Genomic DNA, 21,357 nt, shown 5'->3' on the forward strand with positions numbered 1-21,357 from the left:
TCTACTTGCAGCAGTTTTTGTATTGAGAAAAATGGTGGAAAGATTGAGAAAGTTCTATAAATAAAAGCTTTTGTTTTGTTTTTATTTTTCTCATATGTTTCTGAATTTATGGGATGCTCTATATATTGTTTTTCCTTTTTTGTAATTTGTCACCAATGTGTATCTTGATAAGCATTCAGATGTATATGTGTTTGTGTGCACTAACACACTTGTTAGTGCAGCAATAAATTTACATTTGTTTACTGTCAAGTGAATCAATTTTCCTCCTAATTGCATCGTTCTAGTGCTTATGCAGCCAGTGAATTGTGCATTTCCATGAAAGCAATGGAGCTAATAAGTCACTGATGGAATAAAAGGGGTTCAGAGAATTGACTGCTTGTGTGTGTTAAAAAGGGAGCAGGAGGATATATGTGCAAAACTGTTGTTTGTTCCAGATACATTCTCAGGTGTATGTGCTCCTTTTGCCTAACAGATTTAAAGGCTATTACAGCAGCATATGGCAGCTTGTCTCAAAGCCTGTTTTTGGCAGAAAGGCACAGCAAGTGAAAAATTCAAATTCTCTCTCTGTCTGTCTCTGTCTCTCTCTCTCTCTCTCTCTCTCTCTCTCTCTCTCTCTCTCTCTCGTCTCTCAGGTGTCTGTGGTGAATGCATTGGACATGCAGGTAGTGGTGTCCAATGTGCCGCCTACCGTTGTGGAAGAGAACAAAGAGCAGCTTGTCAGGTGATGCTTCTTTAACTGGACTGGAGCAGATTAACTGTTCTACCTCTTGAATTACACTAACTATCAGCTCCTATATATGCATTATATCATCCTGCCAAGACTGAGTTTTGGGGGTCGTCACAGTGGCGCACCTGTGTACATATTTTGATTGTGGCACAAGTTTTACACCAGATGCCTTCCTGACACAACCCTCCCCATTTTTGGGTTTTGGACCAGCACTGAGAGTGCACTGACTCATGCAACCCTCCAGTGGAAGTTGTTTGGGTTGGTTCCCTGACTGGAAGTCTGAACCAGGTTGCAGCTGTGAGAGCACCGCATGCGACGAGGCTTGCAAATTTATTTAAAGTACCAAAAAAAATCAGTATAATAATAAATAATTACTAAATAACAAACCTGGATTGTAAGCATCACAAGCAGAGCCCTGAGCTCAGTATTTGGTGAAGTGCTTTTGACAACAATTTACAGGTTTTTTCAGTGCAAGTTTTATACTGTATATAATTGTTAGAAGCTTTATATTTTTATAGGTTTTTATTTTAACACTGATTGTGTGTTTTTTGTTAGATTTTTAATCTCTGGTCTATTGTAGTTTCTCACTAAGTACCTTAAGAGACAAACATTATAACACTTACCTCAGAAGCTGTTCAGGGTCTGCTGATGAAAAGCTCACCTAAAGCATCCTTCATTCCTCGTCACTCTGGGGTTAGTATGGCTATCGAAATGCTGTTTTGGAACTGCAGCAAACCAACCATCGAGCATTCAAATAAGAAGCCTCTATTGTCAGGGGATCCATAAGATTCATCTCTAATTCTTTCTAAATGAGTCCACTGTGAGACATTGTGACTCACTCCTCATTTCCTGGCTTGCCAGTGTGAGGAAATGGATGTGTGGAGAGATTTGGTTTATATGATGCAACTTTGATTTCTTTGCGCAAACTCAAAACTGTTATGTAGCTTTTCTGCAGTTGCACTTAATGTTTTATGGTCTCAGTTGACTGTTCACTGATTGAGATACAGTTGTATAATTCATAGACTCTCACATATGACTGTGCACTATATTTTCAGCAGCGAGATTTGTATTTATCATGGAAGAAAATTTATCATGGAGTTTTGTCCATGGATGTTATAAGTTCCATACAGATAAGATCTATACAGAACTTCATATATAAGGAACAAAAGAAATGTTTTCATGCCATATTGTGGCTATAGTTTGAGTGAGTTTTATTTCTTATTGTATTTTTGATCACAGGATTCTTGAGCGCTATGTGCAGGACCAAATCCCTGGAGCTAAAGTGATAGTGGAATCCATCGGACCACGCCGGCATGGGGAAGGCTATTCATTAGAGGACTACAGCAAATCAGACTTGCAGGTGTACGCCATCGACCCTCTCACAAACAGGGCCATATCCCGACAAGAGCTCTTCAAGTAAGCAGCACACATGTGGTATATGAAGAAATACAACACACACAGTCCAACCTACCAGCAGAGAACAATCAGAAACTCAACTCAAGCTATACAACTGTGCTCTCTAATGCTTGACATCCCTGGGGAAAATGGTCTGTTTTCCAATTTCAAATTTATTATAATATCTCTTATCACATATTAATTATTCTAATATAGTTCAAGTATGTAACAATTTCTATTTGTTTCATATAAAAATAAATTATTTTTATTTGTAACTGATATTGTTCCCCACTAGGAATGGGTTCCTATCACATTATAATTATTAACGTGCATTATTGATGGTTCAAAGTGTCTCTTCACTGAACAGGACTAGGAGATTTTAGTAATCATTAAGATTATTTCAGCATGTACACAGTTTCCTTACACTGACATGTCTGCCAACACACTGAGGTACAACACGCAATATTTCAGAAGCACTTAGTGCAATATTTTTTCTTTCATTTTTGGAATGACAAGCTCTGAATCCTGTAATTGGGGTGACGAACTTAATTTCATTTAAACTGTTTTTGTCATTTGAGCTAATTAGACTTTTCACCATTGTCTATCAAAGGGTCAGTGTATTACACCATAGAGCTGTGTGTAACCAATTAGCCATGAAGAATAAGTGGATAATGAAATCATGTTCTTTATTTTATTTGAAAACATTCTAGTTAAGATATTCATAACTGCACAGCATTTACAAAGAGCTCACATTTTAAATACAGACCTTTTCCAGCTGCTCAAATATATTCATAACATATATTTACTAATATTATTGACTGACAACAGTAGTTATATTGATATCTTATCAGCTTGTATTTGCGAGGATTCTGTATGATGAGATTTTTGTGATTACAGTATGTGAATCATGCACAAGCTTGACCACAGACTGGCCTAAAGACAAGATATTTTGGTGAAATAGTGGTAACAAGTAGACATCGGAAAGTTACCAATTATGTATACTTTGTACTGCCTATTGTATCTCACAACAGCAACATTAACCTAATCACAAAGTAATCATAAAGATATAAAGTATAGAAGGAAAATCGTGTCCGTGTACACTGTGACAAACTGAGACTAACAAATGACATCAGTGGTGGGAAAATAATCAATGACAGGTTGGTGTGGTGTGACCCAAAGTTAAGCTTCTTATTATTTCCAAGTGTGTGTATATATATATATATATATATATATATATATATATATATATATATATATATATATATACACACAGTGCCCTCAACTAATATTGCCACCCTTGGTAAATATGAGGTAACTATATTGCCTTTATTGTTTAACCTTTTGATCTTTTGTTTAAAAAAAATCACAAAAAATACTCTGCTCTCATTGATATAAAACAATTGCAAACACAACACGGGTTTAACACAAAAAAATATCTTTGTTAAACATAGGTGTGCAACAATTATTGGCACCCCTATGAATTCATATGAGAAAAAGTATATTCCCATTGATATTTAAAAATTTTTTAGTACACCTGGGTGACTGGAACAGGAAACTGTTCAACCATGATTCCTGTTGCACATTATATATAATTTTGTTACTTTTGTAAGTATTTTTTTATTAAAAGCTGCAGTACGGAACTTTTTCCTCTCTATTGCCAAACTGCAAGTGATTTGCTGAGTTTTTTTTTTTTTCTTGAGTTGTGAACTGCTCCTCTGCGTGGTAGAATCTGATGGTTTAGGGTATATTATGTGTTGTATATTTGCTCCAATACTTGACAACGGAGGTGGTGGTGGATATAGTTTTCCTGGAGTAGAGCTGAATTGCTCTCTCTCATAGCTAGCAAAAAATAAGTGCAATTTACCACACTGACCATAGCAAAACAAAACAAAACAAAACAAAACAACCTAGGAAACTCTACGCACCTCAATCAAGTGCACAAGTGAGCTAATGTTAGCTAGCTACCTATTGAGCCACTGAAATGTCTGACCTGTTGAGCAGAAAAAAAGCCTTCTCTGATTCCCTAGATGTCGATGATGATTGCATTTAGAACTCTCCAGACTAAAAGCAGCCATCTAAATGACAAGTTTATATTCTAAACAACTATTCTAATAGCAAGCTACAAACACTCCACCATCTTCAGCCCCCCCCCCACGATATAGTAGCCGGGACTTCTCTTTTCTGTATACGGATGTGACGGAACCACACAAAGATGAATGACGTCAAACTGACATTTCACTCAAAATCCAACCCGACAGCTCAAATTATAAATCGGTATTATAAGCTTACCATTGTGAATCGGGGTAAAATAAGGAGACCGTTTTGAGCACTGATTTTTATGTACTTGCTTAATAATGGATTTTTGTTCATTTCTAATAAAAAAGTTCCGTACTGCAGCTTTAATACGCAGTATACAGTAGCAGCTTGGGCAGTTGTATCTCATTGAATCTTGTCGTATTTAACAATCAAGGTGTATATATTTGTATTCATTTTTTATGTATTTATGTGGAGTCTCTGTTTTGCAAGTCCCCATGCAAATTCTTATTCTATAATAATACCATATTAGAATCAGTGCATTAACATAAACCTTAAAGCTGGAATTACTGTCCGAGCCCTGCTGTTATAGAAGATTAATCAACGCCTTCTAGGCAATCAGACTCATTCAACTTCAACAGCACTGTGGTATAATGTGATATAATCCTTCTATTACTACTCAACTATTGATATTCTTAAACGTAGTTTGTGGATCCATGAATATTCTTAAATCCCAGTACACAAATTACTGTTAATGGCAGTAGTTACTGTATGCTGGTAACTTCTCAGTCTTTATTTGGCAGGTTTCTGGATGGTAAGATTCTAGACATTAATAAAGAGTTCCAGCCATATCTGGGTGAAGGTGGGAGGATTTTGGAAATCCGCTCGCCAGACATTGTGGCTACGGTGAAGAAAGCTGCTCAGGCTGTGGGCTACACAGAGGGAGCGCTACTCGCCCTTGCCATCATCATCATCCTTTGCTGCATCCCAGCCATCCTCATCATCATGATCACCTACAAACAGTGAGTACTGGTTTGGGAACTAGAAAGCAGAGAGCAGGATTATCATGACGAGACTGATGAACGAGCCTGCCTTTGGAATTGTGAATCCATTGTTGTTAAAGACACTTCTAGTGATTGTTTCTTCTCAGAGTCAGAATCTCTAGTAAATAACACATTACAGTCCTGAGAGATTTGACATTATCAACAGCAATATACAGTCTGTGGAAAGTACTAGAGGAAGGAGAGAGACCTAACAATGAAAAGAGGCAGAGGAAAAGAGACAGGAAGAGGTGATGGACGAAGACAGAAATAGTGAGAAAGTGGTTTGAATTGGTGCCAGGTATGAAGCAGGTTATTTCTGTGTAATTAGGCATACTAATAGGCAAATCTCCCCACCAGAACAATGTAAAAGTGGATTAATTACAGTCTTTTGTGACAGATCTGATGCGTTCTCTATTCTCGTCACACTGCTTTGTCACACCTCAGCCAACATCGCAACAATACAGCATCTGTCTGTGCAGCTCTCCTCCATCAATTCTTCACTCCAGGGAGATAAATAAGAGACAGAGAGACAAAGAAAAAACATCTACAGTAGGTCCACTGGGCTTCCTGGTCTCACTCACAGATTCAATTAAATGCGCTTCAACTTGGTTTTATTTCTATAATACATTTTTCACCACAGACATTTCCCAAAGCCATTTTACAGAAATCTGTGTCCAGATCCCAGGTGAGGATGTTAAAGGCGAAATAGCATGAGGAAGAAACCTTGACACAAAAGGCATCCCACCCGCCTCTGTGCACTTGAGATTGTAATCATAATGTGAAATGTTTGAATCTTTGATTAAATAGAGGCCCATCATACCGAAAAAAAGATCATTGGTATAAGCCAGTGATGACTGGTAAAAGCCTGATGGAATGATGGTAGAGCAGTTGTGTGCAGGTGTAAGATTTATGCATACGAAGATCAGAAGTTCAATATGTGCACATGGCAGGTTTTGAACACAAAGGAACAGGTTATTAGTTTGTGAGACTGATTAGAAACCTTGACTGGAGCATAAGCGTGATAACATGAAAGACTAATGTCGTATCATCTTGTTGTCCATTTAGTTCACACAAACATTCACACAAAAAAAGAGAAACATGCAAGAGAACCATTTTTAACCATTTTAAGTTAGCTTCTGTGCACGGTGGCTTAGTGGTTAGCACGTTCACCTCACACCTCCAGGGTCCGGGGTTTGATTCCCGCCGGGCCATGTTCTCCCTGTGCTGTGGGGGTTTCCTCCGGGTACTCCGGTTTCCTCCCCTAGTCCAAAGACATGTATGGTAGGCTGATTGGCGTATCTAAAGTGTCCGTAGTGTATGGGTGAGTGTGTATGTGATTGTACCCTGCGATGGACTGGCACCCTGTCCAGGGTGTACCCCGCCTTGTGCCCGATGCTTCCTGGGATAGGCTCCAGGTTTCCCGTGACCCTGAAAAGGAGTAAGCGGTTGAAGATGGATGGATGTTAGCTTCTATTCTTTCATTCTAAATCATTGTATTTTGATCTTGATCCCCTTTTCTTTTCTTTTAGCCAAAACACAAATAGTAGAAATCAATTAAGTTGGCAAGTTAATTTCAAAAGTTACGTCAATATTTACATGAGGAAAGTACATAAGGAAAGCTCTGAACCCATGTTCAGAGATGGTTTATGAACATGCTTAGTTTTCAGTTTTAGTCATACAGTTTACTAGAATTACCTGTATTTAGTTAATGGCTCTCAGGTTGCCAGATATTTCTTGAGTAGATATTTCCACAAGCACTCGCCTTTAAGCCTGAACATCAGGAAAAGGAAACTACAGATATTGTTTCGTTGTTGTTGTTGTTGTCAAACGTAATATGATCTTACAATGTCTAAGAGATAAGCAATGTCTCTGGCATTTTGTATTTGAGTTTTTTTTGTGTGTGTTTTTACAACCCAAAACATGAATTTCAGTGTGGCATTGTGGTTGCATCAAACTGTCACACATGGTGCTGGATATAATACCGTCAGTATTGATGAAAAAAAATGTGCCAAGATCATAATTGCAGGTAACTGAGAAACAGCTCTGTTTTAGGAGACCTCTACACTGTGTGCTCAAATCCTGTGCAACTGTCTGAATAATGAGTAAGTCAGTGGTTATATCTGAGGTTGAATACTAAGGTACAGAATATCAGTATTAAATATCAACCGGATAACTCGATTCTGAATATCCATAGTTATTGCAGGGTGTTTGCCTTCTACTTGTGGAAATATTCCAGACTTCAATTTTCAACATTTACAGACTGTTTTCTTGACATTTTTAACAGTTAGTAGCTGTATCATGAAAAGAGAAAGCATGAAACGTGATTATGGATTATGCCAACTGCATCACTGTAGGGAAGGTATAAAGACAACAGATTTATAAGCTTAGTGTCTTGAGTCTTTATTACTTTTGAAAAGCCTTTTCTGGCATTGTTTCTTTCCTGGTTTCACCTTTAAATTCCATACTTTTATAAAACTTCTAGACCTATTGTATGCACAAACTATGTAATGGCTTTGGAATCAGTTCAGTATCTGTATCACTGTGAAATCTCGCAGTGTGAGATCTATAATCTTCTGGGGAATTGTTTTATAGTTGCATAAATAATAAGAGAATAAAGTATGTGTCTACATTGTAATAGTAAACGTTAATGCTGGAGTCCTGACTACAGAACAGCATGTACGGGTGATGGAGGGAGAAATAAAGGTAGGTAGAAATACGGAGAGAGAAGCGATTTCAGAAAGGAAGAGTGGGAGGTTAAAGGAACAGTAATGGAGTGAAGGAGTTTGCTAGTGAGAGCTCATTTCTCTCTCAGCAGTGCAGTAGACAGAGATGTGTGATAAGCGTGGGTTATTCTCCCTCCTGAGCTCTTATCACTATACAGGAGGAACAAAATGGCGAAGAATAATGTGCATTCCAACACCTGCAGCAGTGCATTCATCTAACGCCACATGAAAGAGCTTCACATTATGATTAAAACTCTGTGACTTAAGTGGCGCTGAGGAAATCCTGTGAAGTCCCAATTTTTAATTTATACATGTTTTGATAAGGAAATACTGCTGGGCTAATTATCTAACAATACCACTTGTCCATTTTCGTTTTTTCCCTTTTTTCTCTCTAATCCCATTGTGGCTGTGCGTGGACCCCTTCATCAGATTCAAAGAGTAAGTGTTATTCATTCATTTCAGTAATTATGTGCTGAAAACTCCCATTGAGCTCAGACTTTTACATGTGAATACAAATCAAAAGGTTGTTCAGAAGCTATGAATAAAGGATCTTCACATCCTCCTTTCCACTCTAACCACAGGCAGAATTGTCTTTTGTAAAATGAACAAGAATGACATGTTCTCACATTTTATTTCAATCTAAAACGACAATCTAAATGTGCTTACTTCATACCACAATGTGGAGGATGCTGAAAGAGACAAGCGTTTCTATGGCACTGGTGAATTAATGCAGAAATCTGTCTTCTTGCTGAGACTCGTGTGTGTTAAGAGGCAAAAACATGGAAGAATTTGTTTGGTGATGATGACTGACCTGTTGATTGTGTGCAAACGTATTAACAGGAAACAGGCCGAGTGTGCCAAAACCGCCCGCATCCAGAGGTCACTTGCTACTTCAAAATCAGCTGCTGCTCCGGTTCCAGTTTCAGCTCCAGCTTCAGCTCCATCCAATCTCTATGAGGAGCTTGGAGATGGCAAAATGTGAGTCAACCTCCAAGAATGTATATACCAACAAGTTTCTAGATTTTTATACATTTTGTCTTTGCAAAACTTGCGATAAGTTCAAGTCTTATTTTCAATAGCAGGGATTTTACATACCATGTTGAATCTAACGTTAAAGGTTATACTTTTTTCTTTCAGTAGCAGATCTGGTAATTGCAGTCATTGGTTACTTGTGGTTCTCAACTAAACCTTTTCCTGTAGCTTATTATTCTGATTGATCAAACTGAAAACAGCCTGCTAATTGTGTAATCTCTGTGAAGTGTAAAACTAGTGAAGCAAAAGGAAGTGAAATCTCACAAGGATGTCTATTAACAGTCTAGTAGTGACCTTATCCACAAGTTAGAAGAGAAATGAGATTTTCGCCTATGAAAGGCGTTTATGGCTCTTTCAGAGAGTGGAATGCAGTGTTTCTCTGTGCTATGGTGAATCAGATCTAGACTAAATGAGCTTTTATTTTGTCCGTTTTATGGCCACTGTGCCTAAATACTGTACAATATGATTTAAAATATAAATGCAATTAAAAAAGAAAGGAAATATAAACAGCTGAGGTTTGAGCAGAGACATAACTGCATCTCTCACAGGTAAGAGAGTATTCATTTAATGTAATCAGAATAAATGAGTGCTAACTCAGAGAGGTTTTTTATGTCAGTCTATTAAGTGAAGCACAAAGATAGGTAGAACAATTTCCTACAATTCAGTCTAATAACAAGCAAAACCAAAAAAGCGTGTTTTTGTCTGTCTGTCTGTATGTTTGTTGTTAGCCACTTCATTATATTCTACTGCAGTGAGCATTTAGGTGGCTGTTAGTTTACTGGGGATGGTATTTTTATTTCAGTAGCCGTTATTCACATAAATCCACTGTGCATACCGTATTTAGCTGTTTGTTGCGTAAAATAGCATTCATGCAGTATGAGATATGATAATATAGGCGATTATACATGCAGCAAACAAGCAGGGATTTTTAAAAACTATTTTACATACAGTTTGACCACATGTTAATTGACATCATGCTGTTCGATGGAAAATATTTACTAGATTTCTCAGCAGCTCCTATCATGCAAAGGATGTGCTAGAAGTCAAAAAAAGGATTTGTAAATGACATTAGATATGTATAAATACCAGTAACATACCTGCTGAAACCTCATGAGATGCGTGGAATATGTCAGGCTCTCAGGATACCAATAATCTTGAAAAATTATGTTTGTTTGTTTGTTTGTTTATTTATTTATTTATTACAAATTTTGGTGTTTGAAACTTTTAAATTCACCAACTTTTAGCCAGTGATACAGCAAGGTACAGCACATGGAATATCAATCTACAAGTGAAGGATTAATAGAAAGGCATCTGTCTTCACTCTCTCTCTCTCTCTCTCTCTCTCTCTCTCTCTATACGCTCATAAATGCAAGTCTGCATTTCATATTCTGTCAAAGTCCATTGGCTTTGGTTCACATTCACCTGCTCTTTGTATCTCTCACTCTTTCTGTCCATTTCATTTCTTTCCTTTTATTCTCCACTCAGAATGCTGTAAGTCATTTGCATTTTTATTCTTTCTCTCTCTCTCTTAGTAGGCAAGCCTCTTGTTTCACCTTCAGTAAAAGTGAGTTTTTATAATACTGCACTGCCCTCACTTGTTACTTGTTGCTACGTAATGAGTGCTGCAGCAAGACGTGCTGGTAGCAGGATTATTACATAGGCAGTATCCCCAAATCCTCACACTGTTAGTATGTCTGTGTTGAAAGTATTACTTTACACATCCTTCATTCTAAGATTGACTGTTGCCTCAGATCATCTCTATTCACTTGTCAGAATAAATCAACCCACATCTGTGTGTGTGTGTGTGTGTGTGTGTGTGTGTGTGTGTGTGTGTGTGTGTGTGTGTGTGTGTGTGTGAGAGAGAGAGAGAGAGAGAGAGAGAGAGAGAGAGAGAGAAGGAGAGAGAGAGAGAGTAATACTTCCATTATATGAATCTCTACTTGACATTCAGTGTATGTACGCAATATGATCCATATTTTCTTTCATAGTAGGTTTATTGAATAAAGCCTGAAAATCCACTGTGGCCTACAGTTGGTGTATTCCATTGAAATGAATTTATTAAATTATAATATCCATACTGACTTTACTGGAGTGTACTGGTAGGACCAGTGCTATAATGCTTCTCCTAAGACTGTAGAATTATATCAAGATAGCTTGTATATGCTAGCTTTTGTTTCGGGAAATGGCTCAGTCAAAATGAGTGAAGGATTCTAGCATAGCATTTATCATTTCCCCTCAACAGTTCTTTCTCACTTATTCCTCACTATCCCTCCATCATATATTGTATATATATAGCATTCTAGTTCTAGACTTTTTCTGCTATAACTTCATATTGTCGTCCATAGCAGACACAGGACATCAGTTACTGATGGGGACGATCGACAGAGGCTCATTAGCACCATCGCTTTTCGTGCCTTTGGGGTCAATTGCGCCCTGCACAGCAACCTGCCTAAGTCTGAGAGTGGCGCCACCTTACGCTCTGAACTACACTCACTCATTATCCAGAATCCCCCCTATCCGGAGAGCATTTTCAATCCAGTCACAAGCACCAAGACTCGCATGCTTGGCAGCTTCTGGAACATCAGCTCTTCATCATCCACAAACCCTGGGAATCAGAAGTTTACCTGGTCCTTGCCTTGTCGTATTCATGAGGATGAAATTTATGGCACACTGCAAGAAAAAGCCCTTTGGGACCCTGCTGAGTGGGAAGAGCCAGAGCTGAAGGCAGATCTTAAGGACAGCATAGAACAGTTTGATGCTGGAATGGGAACCCTGAGTGGCTGTAACACGAAGCTGTCAGTTAGGGAGCAGGCCAGGCAGTTTGAGCAGCAGGCACTGGCTGATAGGACTTCTAGAGACTCTCGGGCCTCTCTGGATCTGGATGACCTGCTTGCTATTATGGAGCCACAGTACAGTCCAGGGTTTTTGGGAAAGGATAACCCTCCTTGCATTCACATCGCTGGCACCACCCCTCCTCCACCGCCCACCCAGCGCCCCACTCCACCAGTGCTGAGGAGATTCAGTTCTAGTATCTCTAGCCATGTCACATTGGAGCCCTGTGAGATATGGCTGGAAATTATACCTGATGCCCTGGATAGCCCCCCGCCCAAACACACTTTTCCTCTGTCTCATATAGTACACTCTCTTCCTCCCGCTCCTGATGCCCTTTCACCTACATTTACTTCTGAAAGCACCATCCCCTCACCCTTATCACCGACTCAGCATATAATACCCAAACTTCACCCTGTCTTTTCTGAAACCACACCTTCTCCAGGGATTTTGGAATGTCAAGGCCAGAAGAAGGAGCATAAAGGCATTCTGAAGTATAATGACACTAGAAAGGGCAAAACACGCTCCTATAGCTACTCTGACAGGAACTACAAAACAGGGGAAATAAAGGCCAAGAGTTTGATAAGAACCGAGTCAGAGTCTGAATTAGAAGACTTTGATACAAGCCGAGAAGATTTTAGCTCGCACTTGGATTCAAAATCAAACTCCTCTAATCCTAGCCCAGACTCAGAGCAGCAGTCAGAAAGAGATTTACCATAAAAATCGATCTCTTTCTGACTGAACTTTTAGGACCTTTTTTTCCCTTCAACTTTCATAGTTCCTGTATTTTTGGTACGATGTAACATACCGAGGCTATGCCATCATGTTTGAAATGACTTAAATTAGCTAATTTGTATTTTAAATATGTGGATATTATTATTATTATTATTATTATTATTATTATATGTACTATTCAATTCAATTCAATTCAATTTTATTTGTATAGCGCTTTTTACAATAGACATTGTCTCAAAGCAGCTTTACAGAAATATCAACATGGTATACAGATATTAAAGGTGCGAATTTATCCCAACTGAGCAAGCCACTGAGTGGCGACGGTGGCAAGGAAAAACTCCCTAAGATGTTTTAAGAGGAAGAAACCTTGAGAGGAACCCGACTCAGAAGGGAACCCATCCTCATCTGGGTAACAACAGATATTGTGAAAAAGTTCATTATGGATTTATATGAAGTCTGTATGGCGTTAAGAGCAGCCGTAGTCCCAACAGTCTGGAATTAAAGAAGATTTGAGCTCCATCCAGAGGCAGAAAGGATCTGGATCTCTAGTATCTCCATAAATTCGTGTGGGGCTCGGCGAAAGGAGAGAGGGACTCTATATACACCTTTGTACTTATAGGTGTACTATATACACCTTTAGAGTAAGATGGCAGTAAATGTTAAAATCAACTCATCATGAAAATCAAGTCAGAATAAATGTCACTTCTCCTCGTTATTACACCATTATATTAAGTGAAAGTTCTGTATAAAAGTTCAGTCATAAGGCCATTGTGTTCTGACACGTTTTTTTTCCTCTTCATACTGTGAATCAAGCTTCTGAAGGTCTTTTTTGCCTAGATGCTTCTTAAATGCTTTTAAGAATGTAAAAACATGACAAATAGACTTTTTGCTCGCTGCTGTACAATTATTTCACACACATTCATCTATTTATTCCCTCAAATGGAGGTGATCTCATTTTCCTTACCAACATGATTACCGCACTCAGTAACCCTTTCTAAAGGTTTTTTGGGGTCTGCTTCCATGCAATTTTATAGATGTTTTTGCCCTTTAGAAAATCAAGAGTCATGAAGTGCAACAGGCTCAGACAATAGAGATAATGGGCATTGGACTACGTGACAGGAAAAGTGTACCCTGCCACCAGCCGGTTGCATTCAGCTCAGGCAAGAGCACAATCAATCTCTCAGGCCACCTCTAGATAGCTCTCTGTGTACATATAAAGGAACTATCTTTTCCCAACTACGCCTACCCTCCCATGAGCCTGATGACATCTACTGATGCCATATTATTAATTCCAGGGTCTCAATTTATTGTCATATCATGTTTACTGATGCATTAGCTGGTTTGGAGCTGGAAATGTGCTGAAAATCATTAGCTTCATTTGCTTCCTAATCTGTCCAGATTTCACTTTTCTTAATTTTTTTGTGTATTCTAAGTGGTATGTTAGATTTTAATTAGTCTTGTGCCAAAGGGACAGACTATAATATGCCTTTATAATACCTCATCATATCACCTCCATCTCACAGTGATAGAAATATGATACAATAGTATATTCAGTAGTAAATAGTATATTAAATTATCAGTGAAACAACATGCCATACATATGAAATGTGTGGAAAACCATTCACATGATGAAACTTTGAAATTTTCACATTATCTAATATACAGTATACTGTTCTAAAAACGACAGGTTTTCTGAACTGGAATATTGTTCTGTTTTTCCCAGAGTTCCCAAAAGAGAAAATCGAGAAAATTGGATTTAAAGATTCCATTCACACTGTGGTGCATCTCGGACATTTTGACAGCAGTATCTGATTGCAAACTGAATTGATTAGTCTTAAGGTCCTTTCACACTGAGCATGACGTGATAAAGGGAAGCGAATCACAAACAGTGCTTTCACACCGAACGCGAAACAATCGATCGCCTTCAGCTAATTCATGTCTGCACAATAAGGGGCGCTGATCGAGAATGCATTTTACGCTGCACACTAGGTGGCGCAACCCTCTATTCAGCTGATCGGCCTATCGTCTTTGACCACCGAGAAGAAGAATCACTTAAATGTTATATGCATAGCACCACAAAACAAACTGTTAAGAAGCACAGAAACTAACTTTTCTTATTTTATGTGTATTCTACCCAGAAAGGGAGGCAGAAAGTTTTTTTTGTGTTTTTTGAACAGCACCAACAAGTTGTTTTAGTATGAATTAAGTAATATGAAATATTATGCAACAACACACTAGTGGGACAGAACCCGAGTTTAATGCCCAAGACCAGCCCACAATTTTTCTTTCGTGGTGAAAGAACTTTGATAAATGAAGTGACAGTTCAGTTCTTACTATGCCATTATATTTATTACTGACATGTTTCAGCAAGAATATAAAGATAGATAAAAAATGTCGTACTGAGTGTTGTTTTCTGCTACAAAAACGTCCAACTGTAACATTATGAAAAATAAATGCATTTGGTTTGCATTCAAAACACTATGAAGTATTTCAGTAAGAAATGTACTTTTTTGGCAGCTACCTCACGCAAGGGAATGTGACGGCGGTTTGTTTGTATCTCCATGGTGTGTGTGTGTTGTGAGAGAGAGGACACGCGCTGAGCAAACAACACTTTTTAATGCATAAGTAACTGCGCACACCATTTTATTGGCAAAAAGCCAGTTGGATGGAAACTGGCAGGAGACAGCAAATATTGCAAACTTTTTACGCACTTTCACTTTGTCGATAACAGAAATGCGCAAAAAACGGATGGAAACTTGGTAAATGATAACAAGAACTCAATATCCATTCTCTTCTCTCTTTTCCGGAATACTCTTAACTGGTGTTGCACGCTGGTTTTCAAAACAGCTTTCAGTGCTATAGCGCCACCTATCTCACCCTTTTGTGCAACAGCAGCGTCTCCGAGCACGGCCCGTTTCATCACGGATTGACAGGAAAAAATCGACATACTGGACGAAAATAGTGTCGCTTTGTTGCGCCGTGAATGATCATGCCCAGTGTAAATAGATCCATAAGGATCTGTTGTTTCGATTTGAGAATGTCATCGCTTCAAACATTCTTAATATTTACTGAAATATATTTATGGTTCCTTAAAGTTGAGGCTTTAAAGTATATTATTGGCAGAATAAGCAATTTTGACCAAAATAAGTTTTTTGTTTGTTTGCTTGTTTTTGTCTTTTTTGGCTGTTTGCAGGAATTTAGTCACTGCGGCATTCAATTGGCTTTGTCAGGCAACCACACATATATTTATGATAAAACATATCGCTTACATGCCCATCAAATAGTAAAGTGTCTTACTGAAATAATCACAAGAAGAATATTCATAATATATTAGCACAATTTCATAGTAAATGTGATGTACACATTTCCATAACAGGACAGGCATCAGAGTCTCATATCAGTATCATATAACCGTCACTATAGATCATTCCTGCTCTATTTATAAACTTTAATGATGCATGTGTACAGTTTCAGGATGTGTTCATAATTACTGTAACAGACTGTGGTGTAACTCTCTTGTTCTTCTCAAGATGATTGACACCTCTGAATCAAAGATATGACCAGATTTGCTGCCACAAATGTTACAGCATTTGCTGTAGATTATCTATAGCAGAAAATCTGTTCTAACGTGAAGAGGACCACAGAGCGATATTGTATGCTTACTGAAGCAGTGAGAAATGCTATGTGACATTGTGTGGATGTATGCATGTGTGTATGAGGTCATTGGAAGATGAACTCCACAGGGACTAGCTGGGGAAAAGAGAGACTGTGATGTCTGCATGCACCAGAGACAGGCTTAATTAGTCAATTGATCCATTCAGCACTGACAAAACTCCTGCCAGTTCTCATTGCTCTTTCACTTCTTCCACTTCTCGTGCCTCTCCACCTACAATCCTGCCCTGCAGCTGCTCCTCCTATCTTCTTTGTTTTCTTTAGAAATGTAATTTTCATAACCCAGAATGGTGTTCAGAATGTAGTGGTTATAGCCCTGTGCAGGTGAAATGTAATATATTATTATAAAAATAAAATGTGGGTATATGCAGCAAGACATCTGTCCAAACAATACAGCGAAATCAAGAGTAGAATTGTTTGAAAAGAAGTTGTCATGACCCGTTAGGTCTGCAGAACTAGTTTGAAAAAGGGCAGTGTATGAAATTTGGACAGGTTTGTAACAGATGTATGAAACAAGTGATGAGTGAAGACAGACTGGACAAGCAGTATGACAGTGAGCAGATACATCACAGAGAATTTGGGTAAATATTACAGAGGAGAGGATTCACTGCTACCTAGAAGATTAAAAAATAAGAGTTTGGTAATAGTTAAAAAGGCAGAAGGTGGGCATTTAAGTTATGTACATCATATTCAGGGAGGGAGAGAGAGAAACGTCTGAAATCATGTGATTTTTTTTTTCCTCGTGCACTATTTGATCATTTTCCTTACCTTTTCTCACTTCTGTATGCAAACACTTTACACAAAATTGCAATACATCTGAGATAAGCCTGACTCGAGTGTATGAAATGATAGAAGTTGATTCTAGAGAAGACAATATTTAATTACACTTTTCTTTAATGTGAACTGAGATAATTCCTTCTTTGTATACATGCTTGCAGGAGAGAGAGAGAAAAAAAAAACCAGCAAGCTCATTTGCAAAATCAGGCAACAGAATTATTTACCCCTCTGGTTTTGCTGCTGAAATATTGGTGTACTAAAAACAAATACATGTTGTGCACATTTGGATGAATTGAGTGGATATGTTCACTTCCCTAGAGAATGACGAAAAGCCTGGGGACAAACAGGAGACAAAGGAACTAATTTACTCAAGTGAGACCTTATGGTTTTAGAGTAAGCAAAAGTGTTACAGAGGGCATCAGAAGATTCTACTGTAGGGAGTCGGAGAATGACTTTATTCCTGCTGCAACAGTTCAATAACAACTTTACCTAAAAAAACAAACAAACACAACATCCTGCGGTCATGCAGTGCAGGAACTACAACTCCAATTAAAAAAAAGTTGGGACGCTGTGTAAAATGTAAATGAAAACAGCATGCAATTATTTGCAAATCTCATAAAGCCATATGTTATTCACAATAGAACATAGAAAACATATCAAATGTTTAATCTGAGGAAATGTACCATTTTAAGAAAAAAAAAGGTATTTTTGAATTTGGTGGCCGCAACACGTCTCAAAAAAGTTGGGACGGGGCAACAAAAGGCTGGGAAAGTAAGTGTTACTAAAAAGAAACAGCTGGAGGAACATTTTGCAACTAATTGGGTTAATTGGCAACAAGTCAGTAACATGATTTGGTATAAAAATGTAGCTTACAGAGGCAGAGTCTTTCAGAAATAAAGATGGGATGGAATCTATATGGAAGCATATGTCAGAATTGATGGTGCCTTTCCAGATGTGCAAGCTGCCCATTCCATAGGAAATAATGCACCCCAATACCATCAGAAATGTAGGTTTTTGAACTGAGCGCTGATCAAAAGCCGGATGGTCCCTCTCCTCTTTAGTCCTCTTTAGTTTAGAGGATGTAGCGTCCATGGTTTTTATTCAAAGAATTTCAAATTTCGATTTGTCTGACCACAGAATAGTTTTCCACTTTGCTTCAGTTCATTTTAAATTAATTTTGGCCCAGAAAAGACGTGGCATTTCTGGATCATGTTCACATATGTCTTCTTCTTTGCATGATAGAGCTTTAAACAGCATTTGTGGAACACATGGAAAACTGTGTTCACAGACTATGAGTTCTGGAGGTGTTTCTGAGCCCATGCAGTGATTTCCATTACAGAACCATGCCTGTTTTTAATGCAGCGCTGCCTGAGGGCCCGAAGATCATGGGCATGCAATGTTGATTTTCACCTTGTCCCTTGTGCTCAGAGATTTCTCCAGATTCGCAGACTCTTTTGATGATATTATGTACTGTATATGATGAGATATTCATAGTCTTCACAATTTTATGTTGAGGAACATTATTCTGAAATTGTAGACACAGTTTGGCGAACCTCTGCCCGTCTTTATTTTTGAAAGACTGCCTCTCTAAGATACTCTTTTTATACCCAATCATGTTACTGAACTGTTGCCAATTAACCTCCAGCTGTTTCTTTTTAATACCACTTACTTTTCCAGCCTTCTGTTGCCCCCATTCCAACTTTTTTGAGACGCGTTGCGGCCATCAAATTCAAAATTACCTTATTTTTTTCTTAAAATGGTACATTTACTCAGCTTAAACATTTGATGTTATATATGTTCTATTGTGAATAACATATGTGTTTATGAGATTTGCAAATCATTGCATTCTGTTTTTATTTACATTTTACACAATGTCCCAAATTTTTTGGAATTGGGGTTGTAAAAGTTAATAGAGTCACTGAAGTTTGGCACCAATCAGGATACAGGGTGTTCTCTCTTTCCATAAAAGTAATTTGATTTGACTCTTCTAGCTGTGCATTATTTAGCACCAGTAGTCCGCTATCCACTGCCCACTGCATCTTATACATTATTTATCTCACACACAAGTAGCACAGACTGCCTTTTACCCAGAAAACATTTGTCAGTCACTTCTGTGTGTGCTTTAGTGTGTGTGATGTCAAAGACCCTATCTATCTACTCCTTGCCTAGCAGAGACCTCCCTATTACTGAGCAAAATGATATAGTTCTGTCAAACACAATTCATGGATATAAATCTCTTTTCATTACATCACAACCCATCACATTCTCTCCTTCATCTTGCTTAGTGTGTAAGTGATCATAGGTCAGTAACACTTTAATGTCTTCATTTATTTCCCTTTGGAGAGTGTATTGCTCAGGAACGGTTCTCTAAGGTTCTGAGAATTATGCCTAGACTTTTATGACTAGGGTTATGATCTAGAACATTTGTGTGTGTAAACACGTTATTCTGAATAAAAGATAATCACACGCCAGCATCTTTCTGGGTGTTAAACCGCTGTGTCAACACTTAAACATTTTCTCTGCATGTATTTGCAAATTCTTTGCCCATACTCTATTTTCTGTTTTTGTTTTTTGCTCACTCACTAAGATTATATATAATACAGTAATAAGGCATATACAGTAACCGCAGACATATCATATCCATATAATAAATAATCCAAATAAATTTAAACAGGAGATAGAGTTCAAGCTGAATTTTCTCCTCATTTTTTACATTTATATATCTCTCTTTTTTTTTTCCTTTTAACTCGACGGTTATATAATATATATTTTTAAAGGTATTTTCTTTTTTCCCATTGTATGCCAGGCATGGATATGACAGAGAGGTATGTCCTTCTCTTATCTGTTACTGGAATGAAATGCTTTATTTATTTAGGGGCTGGTCATTTTTATTCTATGGATGGAAAGCTCCTTTTTTCCTCATCTTTCTAATCTGCCAATAGTGCCTGAGAGAGAATAAGAGGAGAATCACAATTAGATAGAGGAAGACAGAAGGCCTGCCATTAACTCTATTTTTACACACTAGATATGAAAATGTTGTTTTTCATAGAAAAGTCGTATCTAGTCTAATCTCATTCGGTTGTGCTTAATATTATTTTCCTGAGATACTGTAGGTGGGGAAAGATGTATACACACGTTTTGTCAGTTTCGGCCCTTATGTGCATAGCCTCTCGATCTTGACATTTTCCTCTCCATTTAACTTTAACATTTGTGTTCATCTAATGGCAGCTTAACACAAGAGTAGATTATCCACTGCAGCACACTACTACTTATTGGCCTTCAGGAGCTTTTGCCTGAATTGCTTTCCTCTCTGTTCTCTTTAACCCACAATTATCTTTAACCTGTTTTTCTTATTACACTCTTCCTCACTTTCTCACCCTTAGTTACAGCTTAATCTACACACCTATTACAATTAACCCAGTATTCTTCAGGGTAACCCCCCCCCCTCCCCTAGTTTTGTGACCATCTTATCCTTTTCCTGCAACATCTTATTCTATATTATTATCCTTTCTTTTACACCTCTCTCACTCTTTCCTCCTCTCCACCCTTTGCCTGTCTACTAGCAACAGCAGCTGCTGAGGCCATCTTTGCTCAGGCCCGAGGTAGAGTCTTTATTTTCCTGTGACACTGTACTTTGCATGCGAACTGCTATCTCTTATTTCCTTCCATTGCTGATCCTCTTTTCTCTAGTGACCCATGGTATTTTATAAGTTGTAGGTCACTTAAAAAATGGTCATTATTTTGAATGTAGCACTGCACAGTGCTTGAGCTTTCTTCATTTATTTCACTTGAGTCACACCCAGGGGCAGACTTAGGGTGGTGGGGGCCCCTAGGCTTGAACCATTGTCGGGGCCCTATACATACACCATGACATGACTCTACATGTGGTCCAAAAAAAAAAGGAAATATTTCAAATAAATCAATTGTAGCAATTTTGACCAAGTAACCATGACAGAAAAGAAATTCAAAAAGCATAAACATATCCAAATTAAGATCTGTTATATATTCTAGAGAAGGTGCACGATAATGTACAACTTGGTTTGGAGCAATCTGATCGACAACATACTAAAACATATTGTAAAAAAAAAAAAAAAAATCACGAAAAAGTGTCCAAATGAGGAGTCGTAGTATAATGTAGAGAAGCTGCATAATCTTGTGGTGCTATATTGTCAACCTCGCAGGAAATAACATGACAACATGCCATTAGCAGATAATTTATGATTATGATTGTAGTAAATGTCAAATGAACTATTTGGTGCATTAATTGTACTGGACAACCATTTTTATTTTTCAATATTAGCATTCAATATTAGCATTTTTTTTTTAATTTAAGTTTCAAAAATTTTGCAAACATTCTTTATATGTTAATTAAAAAATAGGTTAAATGCCC

General features: G+C 37.9%; 2 protein-coding genes across 3 annotated transcripts in view; both read left to right on the top strand.

The window, feature by feature from the left end:
* Positions 1–21,357, top strand: part of pcdh15a (protocadherin-related 15a) — a 216,012-nt gene that overhangs the window by 185,336 nt on the left and 9,319 nt on the right. The window contains exons 28-34 of one of the 2 annotated variants that reach the window (XM_053679710.1): positions 633–721; positions 1,967–2,143; positions 4,960–5,178; positions 8,352–8,360; positions 8,763–8,900; positions 13,045–13,066; positions 20,531–20,569. In XM_053679710.1, the coding sequence (XP_053535685.1) occupies positions 633–721; positions 1,967–2,143; positions 4,960–5,178; positions 8,352–8,360; positions 8,763–8,900; positions 13,045–13,066; positions 20,531–20,569 (693 nt within the window). Of the gene's footprint in view, positions 1–632; positions 722–1,966; positions 2,144–4,959; positions 5,735–8,351; positions 8,361–8,762; positions 8,901–13,044; positions 13,067–20,530; positions 20,570–21,357 lie in introns of those variants that run through there. The other variant, XM_017464981.3, reaches the window with a different exon arrangement.
* LOC128632731 (protocadherin-15-like) lies at positions 10,292–13,432 on the top strand. Its single transcript, XM_053679711.1, has one exon. It carries the CDS (start codon positions 11,514–11,516, stop codon positions 12,501–12,503), a length of 990 nt encoding a protein of 329 aa, XP_053535686.1. The 5' UTR covers positions 10,292–11,513; the 3' UTR covers positions 12,504–13,432.

The sequence above is a fragment of the Ictalurus punctatus genome, chromosome 3 (assembly GCF_001660625.3).
Source record: "Ictalurus punctatus breed USDA103 chromosome 3, Coco_2.0, whole genome shotgun sequence".
In the NCBI taxonomy this organism is placed as follows: domain Eukaryota; kingdom Metazoa; phylum Chordata; class Actinopteri; order Siluriformes; family Ictaluridae; genus Ictalurus; species Ictalurus punctatus.

Coding starts and splice junctions, on each gene's coding strand:
- LOC128632731 (XM_053679711.1), top strand. CDS start 11,514: ATGCTTGGCAGCTTCTGGAACATCAGCTCTTCATCATCCACAAACCCT.